We start from the raw sequence: 17,521 nt of genomic DNA, 5'->3' as shown, positions 1-17,521 counted from the left end.
TGTCGGCAATGCCAAAAAGAGAGGCAAACGCCACTTTCTTACTAGCCTATGCTCCAAAGTCATTGTCACGTTTCTGACTGTGAAGATGAAGCATAGTTATGTTTGTGAATTTGAGGTCACGGATAACCACGTCAATCAGAAAATTGTGAACTTCAGGGGCAGGTCAAATCAGTGAGGAGTGATCAGCCCTAGATCCGATGTGCAACTCAAAGATCTAGAAAAATGGCTGAATAGGGGCTCCTGAGTGAGTCAGTCAATTAAGCCTCTAACTCTTGATCTCAGCTCAGGTCTGGATCTCAGGGCCCTGAGTTCAAGCCCAGGGCTAGGATCCACGCTGGGTGTGGAGCCTGCTTTAAAAAAAAAAAAAAAAAAGGAAATAAAGAAAAGAAAAAGGCTGAATAACCTGCCTTCATCCTTTTGATTTCATTGTACTGACAACTTCAGCTGGCATCATGGACCACTGAGAATCAAGAAGTAAACACAGGAGGGAAAATCCTGGGATTCTTTTCCCAGGAATGTAATACATATGTGCAAATAAAATGCCTCAAGGGACAAAGACGGGGGGGGGGGGGGCAGTGGAAGAAAGTGCATCAGCTTCTCAGTTCCTTAGAGAGAACTTCCATGATGGCTCTCCTCAAACTGAATTAGGTCTTAACCATTATTCTTTCTTATAACACTCTTTTCTACTGGGGAGGCAGCATCCATTCCGGCAAATGGTTGGGGACTGCCTGAGGTCAAATTCCAACTCCACTGCTTACTAGCTGTGGAGCTTTGGGCAAGTCACTTAATCTAAACCTCAGTTTCCAATCTGTAAAATGAGGAAAATAGTCTCTACTTCACAGGGTTTTGTGAAGATTAAGTGAATAAATACATATAACATCCTTACAAAATAGTGCCAGGCCCAAGGTTTAAGTGTTCATTAGGCATTAGCTACTAGGATTTTCTTTCATGGCAGTTACCATAATTTGCAATTATATAGTCATTGCTTTGTTTATGCTCTCTCTCCGTTCCTGTATCTAGTGAGCTCCATGAAAATGGGGACAATATCGGGGCACCTGGGTGGCTCAGTCGTTAAGCATCTGCCTTCGGCTCAGGTCAGGATCCCAGGGTCCTGGGATCCAGCCCCGCATCGGGCTCCCTGCTCATCCGGGAGCCTGCTTCTCCCTCTCCCACTCCCCCTGCTTATGTTCCGTCTCTAGCTGTCTCTCTCTGTGTCAAATAAATAAATAAAATCTTAAAAAAAAAAAAAAAAAGAAAATGGGGACAATATCTACTTTGCTCATCACTGCACCCCCAGGGTCTAGCATAGTGCCTAGCATAAGTGCACAGTAATAGCTTATTAGTGCTGAGTGCATAAGCATCAGGAAAAACTTTCTGGAAGTGGGTGAGATGTGGACATATTGACAAAAGATAGGTGGGATGGAACAAAGAAGGTGAAGAACGGCTTAAATAAAGATAGAAAAGAAATGAACCAAGATGCTGGGAGTCTTGGCTTCAGCTCCAGCATGGCCACTGTTTCGTGCTCCCTCTATCTGAACCTCAGTTTCCCCACTTCTTCAGTGAGGGTGATGACTAAGTGACCTCTTAGTTCTACTCTCTAACAGACTCTAAAGAGGCCTCTGGCAGAGAACTAATGAGAGGTTAAGGGCCAGCCTGTGGGCAGCTCTGAAAACCTCTGAGAAGGGGCGCCTGGGTGGCTCAGTCAGTATCTGACTCTTGGTTTCAGCTCAGGTCATGATCTCAGGGTCATGAGATCGAGCCCCGAGTCAGGCTCTGCGCTCAGCAGGGAGTCTGCTTCGGATTCTCTCTCCCTCTGCCCATCGCCGCCCCGCCGCCCATGCACACCCTGGCAAGCTCTCTCTCTCTCTCCCTCTCGGTCTCTCTCTGAAATAAATAAATCTTAAAAAAAGAAAAGAAAACCTCTGGGATGACGATGTCTTGTAAGATAAAATAGGAAGGAAATGAGATTTTCTGAGCAGAGACCAACTTGGTCACAACAAAGCAGCACGGAGACCAATGCATGCAGGGAGGTGAAAGGCTGTAAGAAAGCTTGTACAGGAACTCAAGGGGGAGACAAGGTGAACCCAGACTAGAGCACAGTCTTGGGCAAAGACACTGAGGTTTTAGTAACTGATAACCAAGGTAATTCTTCAGTTTTAGGTCTAGGTGCTCAAGAGAATGGTGGTACTGCTGAGAGAAACAAGCAAGTTGGAGGAAAGAAAGATGTTTGTTTTCAGCTACTCTAAACTTGAGACGCTAAACCCAGGAGAGAGAGCCCCACAAGGACCTACCTTTCCAATCTTTAGTCCATCTCACTGAACCACACTTAGGGCCCTCATTTCCCCAACACATTACAAATAAGTAAGATGTGCCCCGCCCCCCCCCAACCCGTTCTTGACCTATGTCCTTCCTTAGCTCTTTCACTCAAAAAACCTATCAGACTTTTGTTACCTATTGACCACCTTTCTCCAATTCCCTCTTCCCCCACCGTCTCTGGTAACCACAAGTCTGATCTCTTTTAAGTCCTTTTGTTTTTCAGATTCCACATGTAAGTGAGCTCATACAGTATTTGTCTTTCTTTGACTTATTTCACTTAGCATAAAGTCCTCAAGCGGTAGGATTTCCTCATTTTTTATGACTGAATAATATTGCACTGTAATATATACCACATACGTACCACATCTTCTTTTTTTTATGTTTTTTATTTCCAGTATAGTAAACATATGGTGCTATGTCAGCTTCAGATTTACAATACAGTGATTCAACAATTCTAGGGGCACCTGGGTGGCTCAGTCGGTTAAGTGACCGACTCTTGGTTTCAGCTCAGGTCATGATCTCAGGGTCATGAGATGGAGCCCTGCGTCAGGCTCCACACTCGGCAAGGAGTCTGCTCAAGAGTCTCTCCCTCTACCCCTCCCCCCGCTCGTGTGCATGTTCTCTCTCTCCCTCTCTAAAATAAAGAAATAAAATATTTTTAAAAAATTTTCTATACATCACTCAAGTGTTCATCACAGTAAGTGTATACTCTTAATCCCCTTCACCTATTTCACCCATCCCCCACCCCTCTGGTAACCATCTGTTTGTTCTCTAGAGTTAAGAGTCTGTTTTTCAGTTTGTCTTTCTCTTTTTTTCCTTTGTTCATTTGTTTTGTTTCTTAAATTCCACATATGAGTGAAATCATGATATTTGTCTTTCTCCGACTGACTTATTTCGCTTAGTGTTATACTCCCTATCGCCATCCATGTTGTTGCAAATGGCAAGATTATGGCTGAATAAGATCCCATTGTGTGTGTGTATATATATATATTTTTTAATTTTATGTTATGTTAGTCACCATACATCATTAGTTTTTGATGTAGTCAACACCCAGTGCCCCATGCAGTATGTGCCTTCCTTAATAAAACAATATTTTTTAAATATGTATTTGTACTACATCTTCTTTATCCGTTCATCTATCAGTGGAACTCAGGGTGCTTCCATAACGTGGCTATTTTAAATAATACTGCAATAAACATAAGGGTGCAGATATCCTTTTTTTTAAGATTTTATTTATTTGACAGAGAGAGAGACAGTGAGAGAGGGAACACAAGCAAGGGGAGTGGGAGAGGGAGAAGCAGGCTTCCCACCAAGCAAGGAGCCCAACGTGGGACTCGATCCCAGGACCCTGGGATCACGTCCTGAGCTGAAGGCAGACGCTTAACAACTGAGCCACCCAGGAGCCCTGTTGTTTTCTAAGTAAGCTCTACACCCAATGTAGGGCTTCAACTCACAACCCTGAGATCAAGAGTCACATGCTCTACCAACTGAGCCAGCCAGGTGCCCCTAATGTTGTTGGTCTTTTGATAGGGATTGCATTAAATCTATAGATTGCTTTGTGTAGTATGGACATTTTAACAATACTTGTTCTCCTGACCCATGGGCATGGAATATCTTTCCATTTGTTGGTGTCATCTTCAATTTCTTTCATCAGTGTTTTATAGTTTATAGAATATAGGTCTTTTACCTCCTTGACTAAGTTTATTCCTAGGTATTTTATTATTTTGGGTGTAAATGCACATGGGATTGTTTTCTTAATCTTTCTGTTGCTTCATTATAGTGTACAGAAATGCAACAGATTTCTGTATGTACAATGATTTTGTATCCTATGACCTTACTAAGTTCATTTATCAGTTCTAGTAGTTTTTTGGTAGAATCTTCAGGGTTTCCTATATATAATATAGGCCACAATTTCTATACCTATTCACTCATCAATCGACACTTAGGTTGCTTCCACGTCTTAGTTATTGTAAAAAATGGTGCTTGAATATAGGAGTGCAGATACCTTTTTGAATTACTGTTTTCATTTCCTTTGGATATATTCCCACAATATATATGTCATTGGAACATATGGTAGTTTTATTTTTAATTTTTTGAGGATCCTCCATACTGTTTTCTAAGGTGGCTACACCAACCTGTCAGACATTTAAGAACCAACTCAAAACCCCCCTTCTCCAGGCAGCCATGCTAGATAGAGTACACCTTCAGTTTATTAGTACTTCACATTTTAGTGCCTCATCAACATGAAAATTTTAAAAATCAACTATCTTGTACAATTGAGATGTACCACCTCCCCAGCAAAACTGTCTGGCTCAAGTCAGTAAAGCATGTGACTCTTGATCTCAGGGTTGTGAGTTCGATCCCCACGTTGGGTATAGAGATTACTTAAAAATAAAATCTGGGGCACCTGGGTAGCACAGTTGGTTGAATGTCTGACTCTTGGTTTCAGCTCAGGTTGTGATCTCAGCGTCATGAGACTGAGCCCCGCATCAGGGTCTGCGCTGAGTGCAGAGTCTACTTAAGACTCTCTCTCCCTTTCCCTCTGACCCTCCCCTCTGTGTTCTCTCTCTCTAAAATAAATAAGTAAATCTTTCAAAAATTAATAAAATAAAATCTTTAAAAAAAAAAAAAACTGGAAGGTCTTCTGGGCAGAAATGGAATCATGTACTTTTTTTACATTGTCCTCTTTCCACGCTCAGGGTGGAGCTAGTCCCTCAGTGGTGGCCAGCTCAAAGACCTCGCTACGTTCACTGATCCCTCCAGAGGTAGGCTCTGTGGCTCTCAGTGTGAGCCCAGCCCTGACTGGATCTGTTCCAGGTGCCTGGTACGTGTCCACAGCCAGGGCTGCAATGGTGAGGACAGGGCATTTGAAATCAGTTTGATGAATGATATGGTAGAAGGCCACAATCCTGCCTTGCTGGTTGAGATCACAGAAGCAAACAGATTCATTAGTGGCGTTGGCTGTTTTGATAGGACTGATTTTAACGATACAATTAAATGAACTCTGATTGCTCAACAGTGATACCCGGGTTACTCTTGAACAAGTACAGCTTTGTTTGTTTTAGCTCGTGAATAGTGCCTTTCTCAGGGAAGTGTTGTCAAACCCATTTAAGGTGGAAAGCAATCCAACAGGTAGTCCTTGGAAAAAAGATATCTCCTAGAAAAAAATAAACGTAAAAACAAAAACAACTTTCTGTGTCACAGTAGGATCTAAACATGTTGCTGTAGGAATCGGAGATGTGAGTGTGACACCCACTGTGACATGACCCAGTGTGACCACAAGCAATCCCACGGTCTCGGTCTGGTTCAGGGTCCTTCTGTGAAATGCAGTGAATTAGTTAAAATGGCCCATTCCAGCCTGGATCAGAAGGGCAACATGATGGTAAATTATCTGCAAAATGGGGGAGACGAGGTACCATTCTGTTTTGTTTGCAAAGATATAGGGCAAAGAGCAGAACACAAAGAGCTCCAAGCCATGGAAGAAGCCCCTTCCCTACCCGTCCACACTGGGGGGCTGAATCCCTCCTGGGGGCAGAGGGCACGTGGTCACCCCCCCACCCCCCACCCCCACCACAGAAACAGTAGTGCACCACTCTATTTGCTGCTAGGGAGAGAAGACCAGCTGCTGAGGCCGCTCCTTCACGTACCCAAGATCCGTATTTAGAAAGAGCTGAACATGAGTTTCTATGTCACAGCCCTAATGCTCCAAAACTCTGACAAAACTCTTGCTTTGCAAACCTGCACACTGTTTTCAATGGCTGTATTGAAGCAAAGGGCTGGGACGCTCAAGAAAAACAGAACAGAAAAGAGCAAGCCCAAAGTACACTGAAGTTATTATCTGAGGTCTCCTTTAAATTACTTTCTGTAATTACTGAGCCGGCAGTCCATTGTTATCAATTCATATTCAGCCTATTTAAGCGGTCCCAGCGATGCAGGCGGAAAACAAATGCCTCGGTAATTTCCTAACTTTTGAGTGTTATTTTCTTGTCAGTTAAATTTAAAGCAATCCATTTCTGACCACATTATACCAAGTTAATCTCATCTAAAGTGCTTCACAAACCCTAACGGCTACGCTAAGGTTTTGTACTAATGAAAGCAATTTACATAAATGAAATTTATGTCAATGCATTTCATGAAAAATTTTTTATTTTATAATAACTATAGTACTTATATGATAACATCTGCTGATATTCACAGTCTAAAGCTGGCAAAGATTTAAACCCACAACATTTTCCATGCATCATGTACATTATCTGTGAAAAGCAATAAAAAAAGCAATGAATGCATTAATCATACCAATATCATCTGCAATGCATAAATCTGAAATACCTTTCACGTCAGCTCAAACTGCTTTTTATTTTTTACACACCTGATTTTACGCCATCTGTAAAAGGGCAAGACAAAGACTGCTGAGGAAATTATATTTCTTGGCTGTTTGACTTTCACAAAATACTCAGGCTACGTTCTGTAAACAGAAGATTTACTATACGACTAAGAAAAAGCGATGCAGTTAAAAGTCCATTTTTATGAAAGGCCGGGGTAATGGCCACAGCGTTTTCACACTGCACCATGGCGTCGTATTTGCATTTTTGACACCTGTTTTACATTTCCTCTTGTCTGTCCATTCCATGTATTTTCACAAATACACATCAGGTCTAAACCCATGTCATGAGATAAACAGCAGAAGCAAGAGGCCAAATGATACCATTTTAGTCTCTAGTTTCCCTACCCTGAAGGACACCAACACCGCTGTCCCAGCCACCGCCTGACAGCACGAGCATCATCTGCCCACGGCTCCCTGGAGCCCCAGGAGAAACTGCAAAGCGAACACCAGCATGAATACACCACACAAATACTTTTTTTAAAAGATTTTATTATTTATTTGACAGAGAGAGACACAGCGAGAGAGGGAACACAAGCAGGGGGAGTGGGAGAGGGAGAAGCAGGCTTCCCGCCGAGCAGGGAGCCCGACGCGGGGCTCGATCCCAGGACCCTGGGATCACGACCTGAGCTGAAGGCAGACGCTTAACGACTGAGCCACCCAGGCGCCCCACCACACAGATATTTTAATCAGCCCCTCAAATGTTTGCTCCGGTGTGTTGCTCTCCATTCCAGTGACAGCAAAGGACGCTTCTGAGGTTTCGAGTCAGCAGCGGCTACAGAGCCCATCAGCGGGCACAAGCGAGGCTAAAGCCACCGTGTCTGATAAGCATACAGGTTTTCACTTGACCTGACAGGAGCCCATATGGTAACAGCAAAGGACACTCTCTAAGCTACACGATGAATCAGCCTTGGGAACATCCTCCTGGGAGTGTTCCCCTACCTTCAACAGAGTACGTTTCCACTTTCAAGAGCGCTCAGATGTGACATTTCTATTATTGCATTACTGACTCATAACTCACGTGCACCGACTTTTGGCTTACAACAAGGAACAACGAAACCCGAATTAATTCTTTCACAACGAGAGCTGTTGAGAGCCGTGTCCCACTGAGGACTGTTAAGATGTTCATTAACAGTTGTCTTTCTTCTGGTATCATCAAGCTTTTGACTTCACTAAGTGTTTCAAAATGTTAACCATAAGCCTATTATCAAAGTCCTCAATAAAACATTTTTATAAAGCAAGTCAGCAACAGTAACTTTCAACAGCTCTACAGCAGGAGCTCCGGGACACAGGCAGGGAAGTACTTCACAAACCCCGAGGTCACATACGGTGCTACCGAGGCTGGACGCACGAGACGGGGCTCCTCGGCACCAGCAGCCTCACGGCCCCGGCCGCTCAGAGGGCAGCAATTACAGCAGCCCCGACGTGAGGAACAAGAGGCCAGACAAACGAACCTCGGGCCTGGCCGGCAAGCCCTACCTGTGATCCGCTATGCAGCTGCAAAGGGCCATTCTTGCAGGTCAAAACGGGCTGTGGGCCAGTTCGTATGATTCACCCTTAGAAAATCCAATGCCTTGAGGGCCGGTCCGCCGGAGACGGCCCAGACACGGTAGAGGAGCTCCTCTGGGAAAGCAGGGAATCCCAGGTCTTTCTCACAAAGCTGCGTCCCTTTCTCCTGAGTCAGAAGTGTTCTCCATTACCAGCTGGAAACTCCCTGTATCCTCCTCCTGGAATTCTTCATTCACCCCAAAGATACCAAACCAGGTGTGGTGTCCCACCGTGGCTGCCAACCCATTCCTGATGGCTCACTTCTCTCCATGCTGAACAAGGGAGACTCCAGCATCCCCAAGGGAGAGGATGGGGGAGCCCTCCCCGGGGGCTGTGGCTCCTGCCCTGGAGGGCTCCACCTGCTGGCATCTGGAATAGCTGTTTCCTGGGTTCCAAAGCTTCACCTTCTGCACCTCCTTCCAAACCGTCAAACCGCATCAGATTTTGCAAGCTTCCCACCTGACTCCACAAATGTCAATACCTAACAAAATTTACCTTTATGGGACATTCCCACCCGACGTCTTGTTCTTTCGACGCAGGCGCCCTGCAGTTGCCAAACACTTAAGCATCAGTTTGTCACTGAAAGACCTCTCCCTCCCTAAGTCTACACGAAAAGAAGAAAAGCAAAACTCCTTACAAACGCCAAGCCCACCCTGTGTGAGTCCAAGCGCTCTAAACATAGATACTTGCAACTTCAAGTCCTGGCAGCACGATGCTCTGACGGCTCAAGGAGGCTTGCCATGCCCGACACACTGCCCTGCAACCCTCAACACGCTGTGGCTCAGCGCAGTCCTCCCCCAGGGAGATTCAGTGGCTCCCGGCCACAGAAACCTCTGGCCCTGGCAGCCACCAACACCGTTAGAACTCCCTGGGAATTCTGCTCTTATAGTCTCTAAATATTTGCACCCATCTGAGCTATCAAATGAATGTGGACTATTTGGAACTAACCATATCCTGGAATAAAACCACTGAGGAAAAAAAGAAGTTGCAATGTATTCTGCTGGCTACTTATTATTATAGTAAAACCTAGAATAACCCAAAGCTTTGAGAAATAGGTTTTTCACCCAAGGTCATAAAAATGTTTTTTTTTTTCCTTTTTAAGATTTTATTTGAGAAAGACTTTGGGAAAAAAAAGAGAGAGAGAGAGAAGGAGGAGGGGTAGTGGGAGAGGGATAAGCAGGCTCCCCACTGAGCAGGGAGCCCGCCTCAGTGGTCAATCCCAGGACCCTGAGATCATGACCTGAGCCGAAGGCAGACGCTTAATCCACTGAGCCGCCCAAGCACCCAGTAAAAATGTTTCTAAAAGGTACGGTTCAGGGGCACCCGGGTGTCTCAGTCATTAAGCGTCTGCCTTCGGCTCAGGTCATGATCCCAGGGTCCTGGGATCGAGCCCCGCATCAGGCTCCCTGCTCAGCGGGAAGCCTGCTTCTCCCTCTCCCACTCCCCCTGCTTGTGTTCCCTCTCTCGCTGTGTCTCTCTCTGTCAAATAAATAAATAAAATCTTAAAAAAAAAAAAAAAGATACGGTTCATTTTCTATAGTAATAAGAGAAATGAATTCTAAAGCGAACTTGTGACACCATTCCACACACTCTACATTAGCAAACCATTTAAAAACTGTTAACACCCAACAAGTGTGACCTTCCTCCTGAAGATTTATTGTAAGTAAAAAGACTATGTAGAGAACTGAAAAATGTTCATAACCTATTAAGAAGATAAAAAAGAATATAATTTTTACCTCTATGTTCAGCTGAGACTTTTTAAAATATACGCTACCATCCAGTGTGGGCTGAACTCTGCTAAGGGAGACAGTGGCTCCCTCCAGATTCCGGAGGGAGCTCAGTCAGTTAAGCGTCTGCCTTCGGCTCAGGTCATGATCCCAGGGTCCTGGGATCGAGTCCCGCATCGGGCTCTGTGCTTAGCTGGGAACCTGCTTCTCCCTCTCCCACTCCCCCTGCTTGTGTTCCCTCTCTCGCTGTGTCTCTGTCAAATAAATAAAAAATAAAATCTTAAAAAAAAGAAAAAAAATCCCCAGTGACACTGAAAACTGCCCAGAAACTGACCACAATCCCCTAATTAGTGGATTGTCTTGGCCTCCAAGAGACTATTCCACTCTTTTTCCAATCTTCCCAGATCTCCAACATTCCTCCCTGCCACTCCTGCTCATTCTCAATTGATAACCTCACTAAAAAAATAGAAATCATCAAAGAGAATTACCTGTACTTCCCAAGAGCAGGGTAGCAACCAACGTTCATCTGCATTTATACATTCTGCCTTCTTTCCTCAGACAGTGGACACACCAGGTGCCCTGCGCCCCGACCTGCCCATTCCATCTTGTGCCCTCTTGCCAACCAGGCCTGTACTCTCACAATTATCCCCCTGACAATCCTCAACCCAGTACCTCCAGCCTGAGCTCCGACCTCACATACCCAAGTGCTGACCTGATACCACCACCTGGGTGACTAACAAGTGTCTCATACCTGCCACGTCCGAAACAGGATTCTCAACTCCCTACCCTGCCCCATCTTCCTTAACTCAGGAAATGACACCAACAGTACCACCCTTGACCCTCTAGCTCAAACCAAAACCTTGGGATCATCCTTGACTCTCCGTTTCCCCCATATCCAATCTAACAGAAAGCCTTGTTTGCTCTCTCTTCGAAATATATGAGGAATCCTACATTTCTCTCCACTCCGCTGCTAGCTCCATAATCCCCCATCATCTTTTACCTAGCCTGCCACAACGGCGTCCTAGCTAGTGGGCCTGGTTCTGCTCTGGCCCTCCTACTGTCTAGTCACAGCACATCAGCCAGGACAGTCTTTCTAGAACATAACCAAATCATGGCACGTCTGTTCTTGAAAGCCCCGCAGCTTTGTACCCAGAATAAAATCTAAACTCCTCACCAGATGGACACAGGCTCCAGGGCTCAGGGCTCTGGGCTCTCCCTCTCCTCAGCCCCATCTCCTATCAGTCTCTCCTTCCTGCTCACTCCAGAACACTGGCCTCCTGGCTCTTCCTCAGTCACACCAAGATCATACCTGCTTCAGGAATTCTGTACCTGCTTTTCTCTCCTTCAGGAATGCTCTTCCTTTGGGTCTTCACATGCTGAGCTCCTTTGCATGATTCAGGCCTCGGATGTCCCGTCCCTAAAGAGGGCCTGCGAGACCACCCCATCTTAAACAGCCTCCATTCCAATATCCTACTTTTCTGCGTCACACTTATCTCTACCTGAAGTTACATTATTTACTCATTTGCTTCTTGTCTGTCTTCTCCACTAGAACGGAGCTACCTGAGCTTAGAATTGTGCCGAGCACAGTGAAGATGCTTAATAAATATTTGTTGAGTTAATAAATACTACTTTTACAATAAAAGTCAAGCTGATTTTTAAAAGTGTAACTGCATGAATTGCTACATTGTGAATAAACTCTATCTGTGGAGAAAGACTAGAAAAGAATAAACGCCAGATGAAAGAAGTTGCAATGAGAATTTTTCTTAATTTACAACATCCTATTCTAGCATTTCCTGTTATTGTTTTATAATAAAAACCAGGATCTTGGGGCGCCTGGGTGGCTCAGTCGTTAAGCGTCTGCCTTCAGCTCAGGTCATGATCCCAGAGTCCTGGGATCGAGCCCCGCATCGGGCTCCCCGCTCTGTGGGGAGATTGCTTCTCCCTCTCCCACTACCCCTGCTTGTGTTCCCTCTCTTACTGTCTCTCTGTCAAATAAATAAATAAAATCTTTATTAAAAAAAAAAAAATAGGATCTTTTCTGTCCTAAATAAAAGGTTAGTGAGGATCTATCAGTGCGAGAGGGTCACGACTCTAAACACTGGTTGTGCAAAAGAGAAAGGTAACTCTGACAACTGGGAGCACGCACACCGAGTCCCTGGGGTTACACACGAACATCAACAGCAGACAAGTCCACTCCGTGAGCAGGATGGATTCAAACAAAAACAAGACCAAGCTGCAAGGTTATGTGAACACAGACAAAACATGAACACTGTCCACACCACAAAGTACCGAACATCCCCCTCTCCCAGCTAATGAGCGAGTGTTGCTTCTTTGCCAATTTCAGCTTTGGCCCCACTTTGGTCTACCCTCCCTACTGGTAAGATTGATTAAAATACTGAATCACAGACCTGCCCATTTTCTGACAGCATCCAAACCAGACCAAACCATCTTTCCAACACCTCCCTGAGACGCCCCACAGTTCCCTGGGATGTGCAGCCTCCCTCGCTGCAACAAGCAATTCAGCCCCAACCTGCTCCACTAAATCCAGGTGTGTTCCTGGTGATGCTGGGTGGGTGGGCACTGACAGGTGTTACAACATCAGATGCAATTACAGGCCACTGTACATGCAGAAGTCCTAAGAGACCCAGCTGGAAAACTGACCCCAGGATATAATCTCAGGGCTGCTTCTCTGAATACATTCCCTGACATTGGCTGATTTTCTTGTCATCTGCCTCTTTCTCCTAAAAGCTGAGTGAAGGAAATAAAAAAAAAAAAGCCAAATTAATAAAATGTCCCAATGCATAATATTACATTTAATCACGGATGCCCTGCACAGCTTCCCTTCCCTCCCACTTCTGAAAGTCACCCCAAGCACAGGGTTAGCGTGGGCTGGATGACTGACTCTTGGGCAGGGCCTGAGGCAACACTACTCAAGTACTTTAAGCCACATGTTCAAGCCCAATAAATTAGCCCAGGCTTAAAGAAGTCAGGCTGTACACATGTAAGAATTTTAATAAGCCTGGAAAATGCTACCTAGAGCTTATGCACGAGCTTACTGTACCAATGGGATTCCAGGCCACCAGCCACGGAGTGCTAAGCCCCTGACAAGAGCTGTCAAGCACATGGGGCAGCAGGGACAGGGAGTCGGCTTCGTCTAGGTCTCCTCAGAAGCTGGAGACTCAAAGCAGAAGGCTGGCAGCCAGACGGATGGAGAACAGAATAGGGCATGCAGCTCAGTGGAGCCAACGGCATTTACTAGGAAAACATGTCGAAGGTTTGTTTGGTGGAAATCTGGTCCTCACACACCCTTCCAGAAACTAGCAAACACCGTAATCAATGTCTGCCTTTATCAAATGCCTGTTTGTACCCAGAACTGTGTTAGGTACAATAGAGAGTTATTTAAGCAAACATGGTCTCTGCCTTCTAGATGCTGACACCTAATATAAATAAAAACAATAAATCTGTCCAGAGGATTACCAAACTCACTGAACAAACATGAAATAGTCAAAAGCACCGACCTTATATAAATGCAGTGGGGTAAGAGCTGAAGGGTAAGTCATGGGAGATGACTCTCTAAACAGGGCGGGGCCCTAATGGACCAGTTACCTTGTTAAGGCTGAGTCTTGGCGGGGGTGGAGGGAGGGGAGCTTTTAAGAAAAGCTACAAGGGCAGGCTCTTGGGCTGGGGGAAAACCAGCTAATCAGAGAAGAGGCTGAAGCTTGGGGCTTGATTTAAAGACTGAAATACATGTACGGGAAGAAAGAAAACTTGACAAGCGTCCAAGAAAAGTAGGGGAAATCAGTTGAGCAGGTGTATGTTTCTCAACTGCTTTTACTCAGGCCCTCTTCTGATACACATAAAAAACTCATACGCCCTTTTAATGTTATTTAAAATTTGAAAGGAAATCAAATATCCTAACCCACACCAAACCAGGGGGTTCAGAATCTGATTTTGCAAATGACAAAATCCACTCCCTTCCCCTACAGCTGAGACTCACCCGGCTGGATGGGAGCATCTGTCAACAAGGACAGAGCAGCGGTCACTGACTTCTTACGGGTCCACATGGGACCAGACAACCAGCAGGATTAAAGAGCTGCAGCGTAAGGTGACATAGACAGACCATGGCACTAGCAAGAATACGTCATAATTACCTGATTAAAATTTTTGAAGGAAAACTCTTTGTAGAGGGCGTCTCTCTCATGTAATTCCGACCATCCTGCTGCTTTCAGGTCAAGGATAACTTGGTTCCTCTCCTCTGCTGTCAAATGGTGAGCATCTGCTGCCTGCGGAAAGAACACATGTAATATCTGAAAGGTAGACGTTCCATTAAACTCAAACGCATAGCCCTTTACCTTATGGACAGATGCAGAAAAATACCTAAAGGGCAACAATCTGTGACCATTTGGGGTTCCTCTGTTCTCAAAAAAGAGACAAAAATAAGGCTAGCTCCATACAAAAGCAGCTGCTTCCACACCACGGCGTCTCACACGCCTTACTGCTGCCTCACACTTCACAGCTCTGTCTCTGGTTGATCACAGACACAGCCATCAGCCATTACCGCTGGTCATCTTACCAATGACCGTATCGCCAACCAATACCTCCGACCTTACCTACTTGCAGGGCTACTGAAGGCTCAGGTGAGAGAGGGACTGTCACCCAGAAAGACAAAACATATTATAAGGGCTCCTCATCAAACGGCAACTGGGAGCTGAGCTGGATCTTCCACCAAGAAACCACAACTCATTCCCACTTCAGAAATCCTGAAACCCTTTATCACTGACATTGATGTAAGTAAGAGGACAGAGTAAGTAAAATTATTTTAAAACAATTTATTCTGGGGTGCCTGGCTGGCTCAGCGGGTTAAGCATCTGCCTTCAGCTCAGGTCTTGATCTCAGGGTCCTGGGATCGAGCCCCACGTGGGGCTCCCTGCTCAGTGGGGAGTCTGCTTCTCCCTCTCCATCTGCCTCTCCCCGCACCTCCGCTGGTGCGTGCATGCTCTCTAATAAATAAATAAAATTTTTTCTTTTAAAGATTTTCTTTGTCAGAGAGAGAGAGAGCGCACAAGCAGGGGGAGCGGCAGGCAGAAGGAGAAGCAAGCTTCCCGCTGAGCAGAGAGCCTGACGTGGGACTCGATCCCAGGACCCTGGGATCATGACCTGAGCTGAGGGCAGCTGCTTAACCAACTGAGCCACCCAGGTGTCTCTAAATAAATAAAATCTTAAAAAAAAAAAAAAAGCAACAAAAAAACAACTTATTCTAAGAGGAAAAAAGGTTGCTTATGAACCAGTTTTCTTGTTTCTCTTCCTTGCTAGGTCAGCCACCCTTCCCCACAACTAACACAAGAAAAAAATGAAAAAAAAAAAAAAAAAAACACCTCTTAATTAAAAATATTTGAAGACCTATTATCAAAACCGCTTAAACTATTAAGACTCAAAACATCTATTCATTACTTTTACAGTGACCCACTATAAGAAATAATCTAAATTTTTTTTTTTTTTAAGACTTTATTTGACAGAGAGACAGAGTGAGAGAGGGAACACAAGCAGGGGGAGTGGGAGAGGGAGAAGCAGGCCTCCCGCCGAGCAGGGAGCCCGATGCGGGACTCGATCCCGGGACTCCAGGATCATGACCTGAGCTGAAGGCAGTCGCTTAACCAACTGAGCCACCCAGGCGCCCTGTATTTCTTTTTTTGTAAACTGCTTTTTCTCATTTTTCTGTTTATTAGTCTTTCTCTTTAATTGGGGGAGGGCTCCTTATATATTAAGACTTTATTTAGTTATTTTTAAGATTTTATTTATTTGACTCAAGCAGGGGGAGCAACAGAGGGAGAGGGAGAAGCAGGCTCCCCGCTGAGCAGGGAGCCCGATGTGGGACTCGATCCCAGGACCCTGGGATCACGACCTGAGCCGAAGGCAGATGCTTAATGACTAAGCCACCCAGGCGCCCCGAGACTTCTTTTTTTTTTAAGATTTTATTTATTTGAGAGAGAGAAAGAGAGCAGAAGCAGGGGGAGTGGGAGAGCTCGGAGAGGGAGAAGCAGACTCCCTGCTGAGCAGGGAGCCCAAGGACCCTGGGATCATCACCTGAGCGGAAGGCAGACACTTACCTGACTGAGCCACTCAGGCGCCCTGAGATTTTTTTTGAAAGAGTTAAGTTAAAGAGATCTTGAATATGAAGGCACCGGCATAGAGCCTGGCACGTGGCAGCCACTCAAATCACGTCTGTTTATTCACTCCTCTGAACCCCGTAATATTACTTAAACATCAGCACCTTGGGCACAGGTACACCTAGGGACACGCTTAGGTGACAGTAAGCACTCAACTCGTGTTCTCACCTTAATGGCCACGTGCTCACCTTCCTCCATCACCGACCTATTTTAAATGTAGTCTACTAAAGACTTCCAAACTTTCAAAACAAGCAACTTAAGATGAAATGGGAAGTTTAATGCAACATTTCCCCACTAGGTGGTGCTGCGTGTTAAAACTTTCCCTCAAGTTAATTTATCCCACTATATTAATTTCTAATGCCAGAAAACCGACGGAACGCCCCGCGGAAGAGGGAAGAAGTATAGATCTGTCACTCCCAAAAAAGATAATTTATGAATAATTCACAGCAAAACAAGTGAGTTAACTCAGCGCTGAGCCAGCGGGTTTCCGGTGATGCGCCGTGCGGGAGCCGGTCCCTGCCCTCGGCGAGCGCAGTCTAGCGGCACAGCGCCTTTAGTCACTTCAGGTGACCCTTAGCATCAGAGAGTTTTACAGCTACTTTTCGTGCTTTCTTTAAACAAAACTCGTCCTCGGTTTTTTTTCCGGCGGGCAGTCTCGTAGACACGACGGGATGCGTAAGCCAGGAAAAAACGATGGTGCTGCGGGCCCCTTGTCTCCGGCCAGGCGTCGGGCAGGTGCCCGGCGCCCGAACGCGGCTCCCCAAGGTCCGAGGCCGGAGGCCGGGCCCGCTTCGGGGCCGTCCCGGGTCCTTCCCCCCAGCCCCCCAGCAGGCGCCGCGGGGCCTCGCCCTCCTCCCGCCCCGCGAGCCCCGGCACTCACCATGGCCGAGAAGCTCGGGCCCCGGCCCCGCAGCGTCGCCAACAGGAGCCGCGGCGCCCCCCGCGTCCCTAGCGCCGCCGCCATGGCCGCCCACCGAGGGCTGCCCGGCGCGCTGCCTGCCCGCCGCCCGCAGGCGTCCACCGGGCCGGCCGGGAGCCGGGAGTGGTGCGGGCGGCCCCCAGTCGCGGGCCAAGCGGTCCTGCAGGCGCCCGCGCAGCCCGCCCCGGAAGGTCCCGGGAGTTTCGGGGCCGCCGACCGCGCTGGCAGCAGGCGGGCGGCCGCCGCAGGGCCCCGCAGGACCCCGCGCGCCCCCGCAGGACCCCGCGCTCCCAGCGCCGGCCCCGCGGCCGCTGCGTCGTGTCGGCCCCGGGGCCGCTTTCCCGGCAGTGCCGGGAGATGGGCCGGCCGGCGAGCGCGCTCAGGCGTGGCCCCCGGCTCGGCTTTTCGGTGTCCGGGCCCCGGCTCGCCGCACACTCGCGGACGGTCGGTGCCGAGCTCCCTC

The 17,521-nt window shown here is 46.8% G+C and overlaps 1 protein-coding gene across 1 annotated transcript in view; it reads right to left on the bottom strand.

Moving 5' to 3' along the window:
- The window catches only part of PCBD2 (pterin-4 alpha-carbinolamine dehydratase 2), a 49,513-nt gene extending 32,283 nt beyond the window's left edge, over positions 1 to 17,230 (bottom strand). Inside the window, exons 1-2 of the mRNA XM_045892822.3 lie at positions 17,020 to 17,230; positions 14,124 to 14,255 (exon numbers count right to left, since the gene is read on the bottom strand). Of these exons, the coding sequence (XP_045748778.1) occupies positions 14,124 to 14,255; positions 17,020 to 17,103 (216 nt within the window). The 5' untranslated portion in view covers positions 17,104 to 17,230. The remainder of the gene's footprint in view (positions 1 to 14,123; positions 14,256 to 17,019) is intronic.
- Positions 17,231 to 17,521: the final 291 nt, after the last annotated feature.

This window comes from Mirounga angustirostris, unplaced genomic scaffold (genome assembly GCF_029215605.1).
Source record: "Mirounga angustirostris isolate CCGP_5_RB_7025 unplaced genomic scaffold, mMirAng1.0.hap1 SCAF_7, whole genome shotgun sequence".
In the NCBI taxonomy this organism is placed as follows: Eukaryota; Metazoa; Chordata; class Mammalia; order Carnivora; family Phocidae; genus Mirounga; species Mirounga angustirostris.
The sequence above is the reverse complement of the archived record's forward strand: the minus strand, read 5'-3'. Positions and strand labels throughout refer to the sequence as shown.